The sequence below is a fragment of the Dendropsophus ebraccatus genome, chromosome 8 (genome assembly GCF_027789765.1).
Source record: "Dendropsophus ebraccatus isolate aDenEbr1 chromosome 8, aDenEbr1.pat, whole genome shotgun sequence".
NCBI classification, from domain to species: domain Eukaryota; kingdom Metazoa; phylum Chordata; class Amphibia; order Anura; family Hylidae; genus Dendropsophus; species Dendropsophus ebraccatus.
In genome coordinates, this window is record NC_091461.1 from 46048656 (window position 1) to 46062114 (window position 13459).

A 13459-nucleotide genomic window follows, 5' to 3' on the forward strand; every position below is an offset into this window, starting at 1 on the left:
TGTTCCTCCAAACTAAATCAATAATATTTGTAAACCAAAGACAAACAAAATTAGCATTTTGCAAAAAAACAAAAACAAAACAGAGTCTAAAGGCCCTATTCCACAGAACGATTATCAGCCGTGTTCGGCAGATAACGACCGTTGTGGCCGATAATTGTCCCGTGGAATAGAAGGCAATGATCAGCCGACATCGTTCATGTCGGCTGATCGTTGCAGTCGTTTGTTTTTCAACATGTTGAAAAATAAGCGACTGATACAGCAGCGATCTGCTGCCTTCGCTCCGTGGAATAGGAGTGGCAGTAGCAGACCGCCGCTATCCTCTATAGGCTGCCCGGACAATCTAGCGATCACCCGGGCAGCCCCCTGCACCTCCCCACGGCCCCTCCCACATTTACCCGCTCACTGCTGCCGCGTGGAATAGCAGCGGCAGTGAGCAGGGAACGAGGAGCAACTGAGCGCTAATAGCGCTCGTTTGCTCCTCATAGTCGCCCCGTGGAATAGGGGCTTTAGGATGTGTAGTCACCTTGGGACAAGGATAATGTCACAAAGGGTAACATAAATATTCTCAAGAATATTTCTGGCAGGGGAATAAAATACACTGGGGTGAGTTATCAATGCTAGGGCAATGACACAGCTTACATATTACAGTACATCTCCAAGAACCCTCTGCAATCAATTTTTGTTTGACTTATTACAAGACCATCACTAGAAATTCTCCAGTAATATGGGACTTGGAAGCTACTCGGTAGCATATTCTTGGAGCAATGACTGTCATGTTAAAAAATCATCCATTGTCTACTAGAGTAGTCTGCTTTAGGCAGGAGTAATCGTCTGAATCATCTTGTCCTTAAACAGCGACGTTCATAATTCTCTTTATTATCTAAGTTGTTTTTTTTTAAATGAAACTTCTGCAGAGGCATAAAGCATTATTTACATATCTATTCCATTTTTGAAACTTCCAAAAATCCATTTGTTTTGGGGGGTTTTGTTCTGTTTTGTGTTTCTGCACTTCCTGGTTTATCAGTTGTACACAGTACTACAGGTTCCAGAATGCAATGCTTTCCCTCAGCTGTTCATAACAGTCCTCCACCCTGCACTTTCCCTGCCCAAAGCAGCTGCAGAACATCTAGGCTGTGTTCACACATTGCAGTTTCATTGTGTTACTGAATTATTTGTAGTAATTTATGATTTCATTGAGGTCCCACCCACACAGCACACAGTTACTACCTGTAACACCACACAGCTTGCTGTATTCTCTACCTGTAACACCACACAGCACACTGTATTCTCTACCTGTAACACCACACAGCACACTGTATTCTCTACCTGTAACACCACACAGCACACTGTATTCTCTACCTGTAACACCACACAGCACACTGTATTCTCTACCTGTAACACCACACAGCACACTGTATTCTCTACCTGTAACACCACACAGCACACTGTATTCTCTACCTGTAACACCACACAGCACGCTCTATTCTCTACCTGTAACACCACACAGCACGCTGTATTCTCTACCTGTAACACCACACAGCACGCTGTATTCTCTACCTGTAACACCACACAGCACACTGTATTCTCTACCTGTAACACCACACAGTGCACTTTATTCTCTACCTGTAACACCACACAGCACACTGTATTCTATACCTGTAACATCACACAGCGCGCTGTATTCTCTACCTGTAACACCACACAGCACGCTCTATTCTCTACCTGTAATATCACACAGCGCGCTGTATTCTCTACCTGTAACACCACACAGCACCCTGTATTCTCTACCTGTAACACCACACAGCACGCTGTATTCTCTACCTGTAACGCCACACAGCACACTGTATTCTCTACCTGTAACACCACACAGCACACTGTATTCTCTACCTGTAACACCACACAGCACACTGTATTCTCTACCTGTAACACCACACAGCACGCTGTTTTCTCTACCTGTAACACCACACAGCACGCTGTATTCTCTACCTGTAACACCACACAGCACACTGTATTCTCTACCTGTAACCCCACACAGCACGCTATTACTACCTGTAACCCCACGCCGTATTCTCTACCTGTAACACCACACAGCACGCTCTATTCTCTACCTGTAACATCACACAGCACGCTGTATTCTCTACCTGTAATACCACACAGCGCGCTGTATTCTCTACCTGTAACACCACACAGCACCCTGTATTCTCTACCTTTAACACCACACAGCATGCTGTATTCTCTACCTGTAACGCCACACAGCACACTGTATTCTCTACCTGTAACACCACACAGCACGCTGTATTCTCTACCTGTAACACCACACAGCACACTGTATTCTCTACCTGTAACACCACACAGCACACTGTATTCTCTACCTGTAACACCACACAGCACACTGTATTCTCTACCTGTAACACCACACAGCACACTGTATTCTCTAACTGTAACACCACACAACACACTGTATTCTCTACCTGTAACACCACACAGCACACTGTATTCTCTACCTGTAACACCACACAGCACGCTGTATTCTCTACCTGTAACACCACACAGCACGCTGTATTCTCTACCTGTAACACCACACAGCACGCTGTATTCTCTACCTGTAACACCACACAGCACACTGTATTCTCTACCTGTAACACCACACAGCACGCTGTATTCTCTACCTGTAACACCACACAGCACACTGTATTCTCTAACTGTAACACCACACAGCACACTGTATTCTCTACCTGTAACACCACACAGCACGCTGTATTCTCTACCTGTAACACCACACAGCACATATTAGGATCAAGCATCTGTTATCTTTGAAGTTGAGCCCCACAATAAGGCTCTGATCCTTTCTGCCATTTAACATAATTTACTTGTGTTACTCCATCATTTTTGTGAATACGCTGCAGTACTGCAATGACACTCCAACATGTGTGAACACAGCCCTAATTTCACTGCACACTTCTGCACAGGTGGTCAGAGATGGTGAAACACTCAGGGGATTGGGGGATCCAGCCAAGCCTCCTGGGACATCACTCCCTGCCCCCTGTCTGCATCATCAGCCTGTGCTCAGCAAACACACACAATGTGAGACAGAGGCATGTAAGATTTGTCTCCTAAGGGGGGATAGCAGAAGGAGCAGGAGACAATGTGGATTTGCACAGGGGCCATTTTTTTTCACTTCCTGGATTCCTATCAGCTACCAGTGTGGCATAACTGTACACATACGGTAACACATAGACACATATATTTAACTTTTAATGTACTTTTAATATAAAACAAGTTTTTGTTATCCGAAGTTCCCCTTTAACATGACAGTCCATGCACTACAGCAGGGGTGTCAAGTTTGTGGCCCTTCAGTTGTTTCAGATCTACAGTTCCTATCATGCCTGGACAGATAAAGCTTTAGCTTAGCATAAGTTTGACCCCTGTGTGCACTAGAGATGAAGGTTTCTTGAGGATACACACACACACACACACACACACACAATTTTTTTAACGTCCTCTGTTTATCTGTGCTTAGCAAGTATTAAATAATGAGATTTAGTTTGCCCTTACCCACTGAAGTCAATACTAGCTGTATGAACCTGTATGCAGTGACATCCCCCATAGAGACACCTATAAGTAAAAATAAATTGGTAGAATAGTTTCAGGGCCTTATGAGAAAAACTGATCCCTATCAAAATGTATGGAGAAGGTTGGCTATGGGCCCTTCTAATACTCTGGGGTCTTAGCTAGTATTACCAAGCTCTGACACCTACTATATGTGTATATTGCTTTTATTAGAAACATGTCATTTTCATATGAGAAGTGCTACTTGATAAAAAATTGCTGCACTTTTTCTCCTTTAGATTAATGTTATGGATAATGCCATTACTGTATAGACTATTTCTGTATGCTAAACTGTAATTACATAGTCATGGTGGAAACACTAGTGCTTTGCCTCTTTATTTTCTGCTTCTTTATGGGCTGAGAGTATTTGAATGTTGTTATTGATATAGAAGCTTTAATTTTTATTGGATATAGGAAATGCCAGTATATAAAGGTAGCAGCCAGAAAATAATAACTTCTGAAGACAATGCTGAAAACCTGAAATCTCTTGAAAGCCCATCACAACCTGCACTCCTGTAAGTATTAAAGTGTGTCGCTTCTTGTATCAATATACTGTACTGTCATTTACTTTGGCTGGGTTCACGCGGCGTTTTTGCTTTTTTTATCCGTTTTTTTTTTGTTTGTTTGTTTTTGTTTTTAAAAGATGAAAAAAAAAATGATGCATTTGTGTGCATTCGTTTTGATTCGTTTTTACATTGACTTCCATTATAAAAAAAATGGATTAAAATGGATGCACACAAATGTGTCCTTTTTTCTATCTGTTTTTCATCCATTTTTTTTTTTTTCAAAAACGGAGGGAAAAAAACCAGCCTTACAGAGTATTTGTTGTTTCAGTGTATGTGTTGTTCACTTGTGATATTATTCTTTATTTTAGTATTGGTTAAAGGGTACTCTGGAGATAAAAAAAACATTTTAATACACTGCGTAAAAAAGTGATATAACTTTGTAATATAACTTTATTAGCAAAAATGTATCGTTTTTTTATTTGGATTTTCACTTCCGTTGGCTAGCAGCAGTGTCAGAACTGCAGAGCTGTCTGCAGGGGAAGCTGTCCAACATGATCGCCGTGTCCAGCAGCCTTTGCAGAGGGAGTAGAGGTTGTTATCCCTGCCCTTTCTATTTCTAGCACAATGGGAACAGCACACTACTCTGTGTAATGCAGGGGGTCAGAAATTGCAGGGCTTAGATAGCCGGCCCACCCTTCCTAATGTATATCAGCAGATTAAAATTGGGGAGGATTGGTGCACTGGGGGGGGGGGGGGGCAAAGTCCCACCTCCAGTGCACCAAAATGACTTATTAGCATAGGAGATAAACTCCTAATATAACAGAAACAGCAAGGCCCCATAACACCAAACTATGATTGTCCGTACTTGGCCATTTACTGGCTATTCTGGACGATAATTGGTGTAATAGGTCATGTTAAAAGGCAACGATCATCTGCCATGCACAATGTCTGCTGATATTTGTCTTAAAACATGTTCTATTAAAACGACAACGATAGCGATGGGCTGCTGTCCGTTGCTCCATGCAAACTCCATGCAGACTGCCGCTATCTTCTATGGGCGAACTGGACAATCTAAGAATTGTCCGGGTAGCCCCTTTCGCACCCCCTGCTTGATGTCTGTGAATGTAAGAGCACAGACATCGAGCAAGAAATGAGGAGCAAGAGATCGATGACCTGACAGGTTGGCGCTCACTTGCTCCTTAATATCGGGCCATGTAATAGGGCTCTAAGAAACTTACCTTCATCCTCATCTCATCTTCATCCTCATCTTTATTAAAGCAATGTATTAAAACTAATTTTTATTGTCTAAAGAACCCCTTTAAGTGGCTTGTTTGCAGACTTCCTATCCATTCTATAAATGAAATCATCTGTCCATGTACAGAACTGACTTTCTATTGGGTTGTGGGTGGACCTCTTCTTAATAACAATGAGAGCTGTAGGGAAAATCCTTCATCCTCTTCAAACAAAGGGAGCGCCAAAAATCAGACTCTCACCAGTGGTAAGGATAGGACATGAATTTTGGATAATGGTTCAAGTATTATTATTCAATCATCAATTATTTTGACATCTGAACTCTATGGTTTGAATCAGGAAGTGAAGAAGAGCCATATATGCTTCCACCAATGTCTAGAGATCATCAAGGGGTCTTAGCAATAAAACCCCAACAAATCAAAGATTTTGGAATTTTTTCTACACGTACAACATTTTTTTTTTTTTTAAATATACACTTTAAAGTCATCTGACGCTGTCTGAAAAATAAAGTCAATGTAAAAAAAGTCATTTAATGCAACCACTATTCTTTTGGCATAATCAGTTTTAACACTTTTCTCTATAAATGTCTCAGTTATTTGAATTGTTTGAAGTTTTAATCTGTCTAACTGCAGGTCCTGTTAGTGGCAGCGCAGAATATCAAATTAATTATATTTAGGGTAAATGTTGGCAGCTTTGCCATTAATGTAAATGTTTTATGCGCCATTACCCAGTAAAAAGTTCTTCTTCTAATTTGATTAAGGAAAGAAAGTCAGACATTTGAAAAATTAGGTCATTCACAGCCTGGGAAATAAGCATACAGTATTTTTTTTTTTTTTTGCAGTCTCAGAATATTTCACAGTTTATGCTTTAATCCGCCATGAGAGTGTGAATCTTCATGATGGATTTAGCTAGTTTGTATAAAAAAAAAAGGCTTAGTATGTGAAACATTTTAAAGGGAACCAATCAGCACATTTGTGCTGATATGGTTCCCATCTGCTCAGTATAGATCTACTATGCAGCTTGCAGAGCATACCAGCCGCGATTGCAGCAGTAGCTTTACCTCAGGGAAAAAAGATGTTTTATTATGCCGCGCAAGGCCAAGAGTGGGGTGGCAACTAGTTATCTGGGCTGATCACGTCTCTGCCTGTCAGTGTACAGTGTGGGGATGATTGACAGGCAGAAAGGCCACTAATAGATATCTCTGCTTGTCAATCATCCCCGCACTGCGTGCTGACAGGCAGAGAGCCATGACTAGTTATGGGCGGCTCCCCTCTCAGATAACTAACTACCGCCCCTCTCCCGGCCTTGTGCGGCATAATAAGACATCTTTTTCCCCTTTGTAAGGCTACTGCTGCTGGAGTGCTCTGCGAGCTGCACAGTAGATATGTACTGTGCTGTTGGGAACCATATCAGCACAATCATGCTGACTGGTTTCCTTTAATGTGTTTTAAATATCGAATATGTACTTTTTTACAAAAAGATTGACAACATTCTGTAATATTTATGACACTGTACATTTGTAAAAGTTTATGATGATTGACAGCTGTCATTTCTGGCCACAGAGGCTCCCGATAATGCCAAAAAGCTGATGCAGTCATTGATTACATCAATGGTAACATTATATTGTGGCCTGTCCATCAACACCCAATCACTAGCATTAGTTCTTTATTGCTTACATACCTTATAATAAAGTCAACTGAAAACCATAGCGGTGGGTTCAGATGATTTGAAGGGGATACAAGTATATACAGTACCATTTGATAGGGCTCAGTTTTTCAGTGATAAAGGAAATTCAAAGATAACTGATTATATCTGATAGAATAGACTAAATACTAAACAGAAATATTGTTGCAACTGATCCTATTCATGTCTATGATGCACATTACATACAGTAACTAATGCCCAGACATTCAGCATGCTGAGCGGGCATTGGTATTGGAAGCCTTTGGCTAGGCTCCATTGGCGTATTATCTCTATCTAATCCCTAATGGACCTGGGAAGGCAAGAGCACATTGGGGTCCCAAAAAAAGTCCCATGTTATGTTTAGGGGACTGTAACCTGCTTAGGACCAGGTGGTACTGTTTGGCCCTGTAACAGACTTAGCTCTAGGGCCTTCTAAACCTCAATTAAATGTCCCTTCCCATTGAGTATCAGTTCAGGGTCACAGCCGCTGTATTGATATTTTGTATCTTTTATTTCCCAGCTGTTGTGAACATTTTACTGTCGGAATAGTGTGTCCTCTTTGGTGACCTCTGGTTGTCATGTTTTTGTATCTTTGCCTTTGCCTGTTATTTGTTCGTGTTTATGTATTGTGCATCATAGCAGTGAAATGGCTCATTGTATTATCAGCTGTATGTGATGCTGTAACAATAGTTATTTTTTACTGCTTTGTCTATTTTATAGGACAAAAAATAAAAGTCATCACATAAAAAATCCCAGCTCAAACTACTTTATTTCAAATACACTAAAAAACAGCATTCTAACCAGTCGTTTCCAGCACACAGACTACTGTTGGGTAAGGTATAAAACCATTGCATTGGTTTTCCTCGATTATAGGACATTCCCCTCTAAAGAACATAAATTTTTAGTGTCACATTAACTTTTCTGGCTAACAGAGTAACACAGATGTCACAGACAGACACGGAGAAGTGTCAGCCTTACAGTCTCAGTCTGCAAAGGAGTAAACCTAGTGTTTCTTCAGTCACACCTGAATTGGGGCATAAAAATGACTCTCTCCACCATGTCAGCAATTTCTTCTGGTTGCATAATCAACTTGTCAACTAGCTGCTTATTCCAGCCAGTAAATTCTGGAAAAATCTGCAATGAGCAAAGCAAATTGAGAGAAAAAACATCTATCAGTCTGGTTTTTCAAGTCTTTATGGTTCTGTTTTTTTTTTTTTTTTTTTTAAACAAAAAGAGCGACATACTGTAAGTGATGTTAAAATCAGTCATATATTTCAATGAATACACATTGCATGTATGTTAGGTACATACTATACAAAGATCCGACTGTTTCATCTGTGTTCATTTGCCAAGTAAAAGCTTCGGCTTATAGTCGTCTATTTTCTATTGTTTTTGCAGTGTGTATGGGCTAGACCAGAGATGGGGAATCTGCGGCCCATCAGCTGTTGCCAAACTACAACTCCCATCATGCCTGGACAGCCAAAGCTTTAGCTTGATGTGAATTGTGGTTTGGCAACAGCTGGAGGGCCACAGGTTCCCCACCAGTGGGGTAGACAAACCTTCTGGAATGGCTGCCATTGACTGTCCATAAAGGCTGCTTTTAGAATAAACCCTATTAACAGTTCACACGACCTTTATCACAAAAACCGACACTCATTAATCTTACTATATTAATAAAGTCAATGTAGGAAATGCTGGCTGCATAAACCCAGGGAAGTGTGTCACATCACAGACAGACATGCCTGGCATAGAAACCGCCTCAGCATGGAGTAACAGATTGTAAAACAGCTGTAGATACACAAAGTTGGTTTATATAATCCGGCCAAATATAGGCTGACTCAGCCCATATTACTGAGATAGCCGCTGCTCATACTGGAAGCCAACTGCAGGCAGGACTAATTCACGAGGCTGACTCCTCTCCAGAAGAGCGCACCCAACAGCTGATCCTCAACATGCTTTTATTTCGTGGGCAAATTTGTCAAAGCAAACTCCATTTCCAGTCTTAGAAATAAAATGTACTGAAATAGGGCATGTGCACACTAAGAAATCCGGACAGGTCACCTGTTTGCGGCCGCTTGCATCTCCACCAGTGCCATAGACTCCATTCTATGCACAGGCAGATTCCGCTATCCACCCGAAGAATGAACCTGTTCTACTATTATAAGTTACAGATTACAAGGTAGTAATGTAAAAATGTCATGAATTATCTCTGTAGGAGTGGGCTCACAACATTTGTGATTTGATATGTTAATACAAGCAGGGGCAAGCATGACCCCATTGACTTTAATAGCACGAACATAGGCATATAATGACTATGTTCAAGTTATTTCCCAAATATACTCATGTTTATACAGCATGCCATGCTTTTGAGTCCAAATCATGTATACACGCAAGATATGACCAGAACGTTGTCATTAGCTGACTATGTTTGGGCCATTGAAATCAACAAGGCCTGTGCCTGTCCACCCATGTATAATTCAGCAACCCAGTTTGACAAGTTGCTGACTTGTATGTGCCAGGGAAGGCCCAATGTGACGTGGACCCATCCTAATGAAGATGGTTCATGGGTGCAGGAAAAAAAATTTTTTAACAAATTTGTTATTTGGTTGTTTCTTTTTACATAAGCAGAACAACAAAAGAGAACCTGCCTTAGTTCATGTGTTGAAAATTGTGTTATATGATGGTTGGTTATACCACCAAGAGCAGGATGTTGGACTGTACCCATTGGTTCATGTCTATGGTTAGTTGGATACCCAGTAATCCTGCTCCAGCCACCCACTGCAACCTACAGCTGAGATAGTTTGGACAGCTGCTCTGGCTTTTTCCATGCTGAGGTCCCCTGGTGGTCCCCTACAGTTAGTTTTATAAGTGGGGAAGTGCTTGGTAAATACTTAGTTTCCTTGCAGTGATATTGTGTAACTATAGCCACCACAGCCTTAGAAGTGCTATAGGGGAGGCCACTATCAGGTATAGAAACATACATTTTAAGAAATACTGTACGAAATAACAAGTTGGTGGCTTTAAGGTACTCTTACTGAATTCTAGTTATGCCCTGTATTGAACGTAGTACACAAAAAACTGATTGAACTGATCACAAAAAACGAAAGAGTTTTTCTAAAGAAAAAACTCCCTTTCTTCCCTCTGTGCTTGACAATATAGATAAGGAAATATAGTAACATCAGATACATACTGCAGTGTGATGAATTGCGTTGTTCAATGGCCCAGAATTAGAAATTTGCCTTTTATTTGGGGAACTTGTGATGGCAGTAATAGCATGTAGTTTATAGACTTATTCACTGCTATAAGAAATATCTGGGTCACATATGGGCAACCAGTTAGGGCAATATAAGGCACCCACCATCTTGGGGACAAAGGATCCTTTCATTGTATAAGTAATTTTTTGTAATTCCCATGCAGAATGGGTAGAAATTCTCAGGTGAATCTTGACCCCTTTTTGCCCGGGCACCAGACAGCTGTACTACATGTACTGCCCTGGTGGTGGCCCCTTCTTGCCAGGAGAGAACCTATGAAACCAATATATCAGAGATCAGAGAACAACTAAACCTCTTATATGATGATAAAACTGACCAGCTGTTTGCTGATCTGCAGAACACAATTCATTACAGGTTACTTGGACAAATAGATTCCTTGCGGTTTCCTAATACATTACATCTGGGATTATAAACCTGTTTAACAAGATCAGCTTATTATCATGTCTGCGGAAACTATTCTGACTCTAAGTCTATGTAATTAGATGGGAGTATTATTCTGGATGACCTTGAAGAAGAATGTGTGTGATCTCTGAAAGGATGTGGCTATATCGATAGTTACATAAGGTATTGTACAAGTGTGACATTTCCAAAGAAATTACTAGGGAACTAGTTAATACCAAGCCAAGCAGTCTGTGGGAATATTTACACACAGCAGACATTTTGCAACTGATATCTCTTTTGTATATAAGAATTCCCTCCAGCTTTTGAATTTTGGATTTCTACAGTCCTCATCCACAGTAGGTTAACAAATAGTTTAGTTTTATGCTTTGATCAATTATACTAGAAGAATAAATTAGTATAAATAATCAATTATTAAACACCACATAAAATATGCAGGGTATAAGCTACAAGGGTGTATAAATGTTTGTATACCCTCCAGAATTTTCGACATAGTCTCAAGCCTGACCTAAAACTATATCGTATTTTGATAAAAAATTCTTAAAGTAAAGAGAACCAAAGAGTCAAACATAATAGACTGGGTCATTGGAAATTGATCCAATAGCACATATCAGTGGAGAAAGTATGGGAACCTTTAACATTAGCAAATAATTTAAATGGTCACTGTCTTTTTCTAAAACGTTTAGCGATGTCAAATGTATTAATAAGTCGAAGTCTAAGTGTTCAGGCCCAAACCGATCAGGAGAACAAGCTGGGAGAAGTGCATGTTTAGCACATTCCCTCCTGGTTGGCTCCCTGTCACGAGATGGCTGTATAACGTTACTCTATAGGGCCATCTTGCTTACATAAGCTCTTTCTGCTTATTCTACTGATCGGTCACAGTCTGAGCATTCAGAACTAATCAAAACTTACAAAACCATCTCCAAATAGATTGGACTCCACCAAACCACTTTTGCCTCAAAATGATGGACGTTTAAAAAGACGGCATGTAAACCTAGCCCATTCCAGTGTAAAATGCCATACCATCTGTGATGCAGGTTAGTGGTAGTATCAAGGATTGGGCATGTTTTGTTGCATCTGGGATGGGACCTTTTGCCATCATTGATAGAACAAATATTTTTTTAAGAATATTCTAAAAGAAAAGTCAGGACATCTATCCAAGACCTGAATTCTAAGAAAACGTGGGTCATACAACAAGAAAGCAACCCCAAGCACACAAGTCACTGTACCACAGAATGGCTAAAGAAGAATAATGTTAGCATTTAAGAATAGTCAAAGTCCAGACCTTAAAGGGATTGGCCCCTTTATAGTCAAATATTTCAGTGTATAGTATTATAAGGTGTACACTGTACACTTATATACTGACAGCAGCTCCCTATGTACCTCATAGAGCTAAAATCAGACTCCCCTCCTCCAAGCTGCCCTGCTCTGTGGTGAGTGTGTCCATAAGATGGCCTATATGGAAGACATTGTGACCATGCCCCGTCCCCTAGTGTCCACCACTAGGCCTGTAAATGCCTATGGAGGACATGGGAGGACATGTGGGCCATCTTATGAACATAATCACCACAGAGCAAGGCCGCACAGCCTGGAGGAGAGGAGTCTGATTTTAGCTCTATGAGGTACACAGGGAGCTGCTGTCAGTATATACAGTGAGTACACCTACTAATACTGTACAATGAACTATTTTGCTATAGTGGCCAAACCCTTTAAAGGGGAACTGTCATCTGGAATCGTGCTAGCAAATCAGTAGGAACAACAACATTTGCCAGTCTGGACACTCTGGCACCAGCTTGGCAAACTTGCTGTACAGTGAGCAGTGGTGCACACAGTCCGGCATATAAAATACCAGTCTTTATTACAGGGATGCAGAACCTTTGGCCCTTCAGCAAATGCAAGACTATGGCTATAGCTGCCCCAGGCATAATGAAAATCGTAGTTTTGCATTAGCTAGAGGGCCACAGGTTCCCTATTTGTGCTTTTATAAATTTCCCACTACAGATGCCATCAAACACAATGTTTGCAGCGGCATTAAATCATGATGCTATAGTACAACCCTTCTACCTGTAAGACAGACAAGAGTTTATGAGTGATAATTAGAGATGAGCGAACCGGGTTCAGGTTCGAGTCGATCCGAACCCAAACGTTCAGTATTTCATTAGCGGGGGCTGCTGAACTTGGATAAAGCCCTAAGGTTGTCTGGAAAACATGGATACAGCCAATGACTATATCCATGATTTCCACATAGCCTTAGGGCTTTATCCAACTTCAGCAGCCACCGCTAATCAAATGCCGAAAGTTCGGGTTCAGATCGACTCGAGCATGCTCCAGGTTCGCTTATTTCTAGTGATAATGCATAGAGTCAACTGGGTTAGGCGCACCCCCAGCCAACCAATGTACAGTGAGCGGCGATTCACACAGTACTATGCGTTTCACTACACTTATCATTCTGAGTGCTTTCCCATCCAGCCAATGTTTAGTGAGCAGGGATACAGACAGTACAATACTGAGACACTGCTTACTACATTTGTCAGGCTGGCTGCTATGGCACCCTGCCTGGTTAATGTACGGCACAGTAAGCAGTGATGTATACAGTCCTATGTGCATCATTGCTCACTGCATTTGCCAGTCCAATGCTCTCCCATCCAGTTAATGTACAGTATACATGTGCATCACTGCTTGGCGAATGAACTGTACAGTGAGTGGTAATATATATGCAAAGTTGAATAAATATCAGAG

General features: G+C 41.1%; 1 protein-coding gene across 5 annotated transcripts in view; it reads left to right on the plus strand.

Moving 5' to 3' along the window:
* FAM13C (family with sequence similarity 13 member C) overlaps positions 1-13459 on the plus strand; it is a 304323-nt gene that overhangs the window by 91770 nt on the left and 199094 nt on the right. For all 5 annotated transcript variants that reach the window (XM_069980308.1, XM_069980304.1, XM_069980307.1 and 2 more), the window contains exon 6: positions 4024-4124. In XM_069980308.1, the coding sequence (XP_069836409.1) occupies positions 4024-4124 (101 nt within the window). The remainder of the gene's footprint in view (positions 1-4023; positions 4125-13459) is intronic.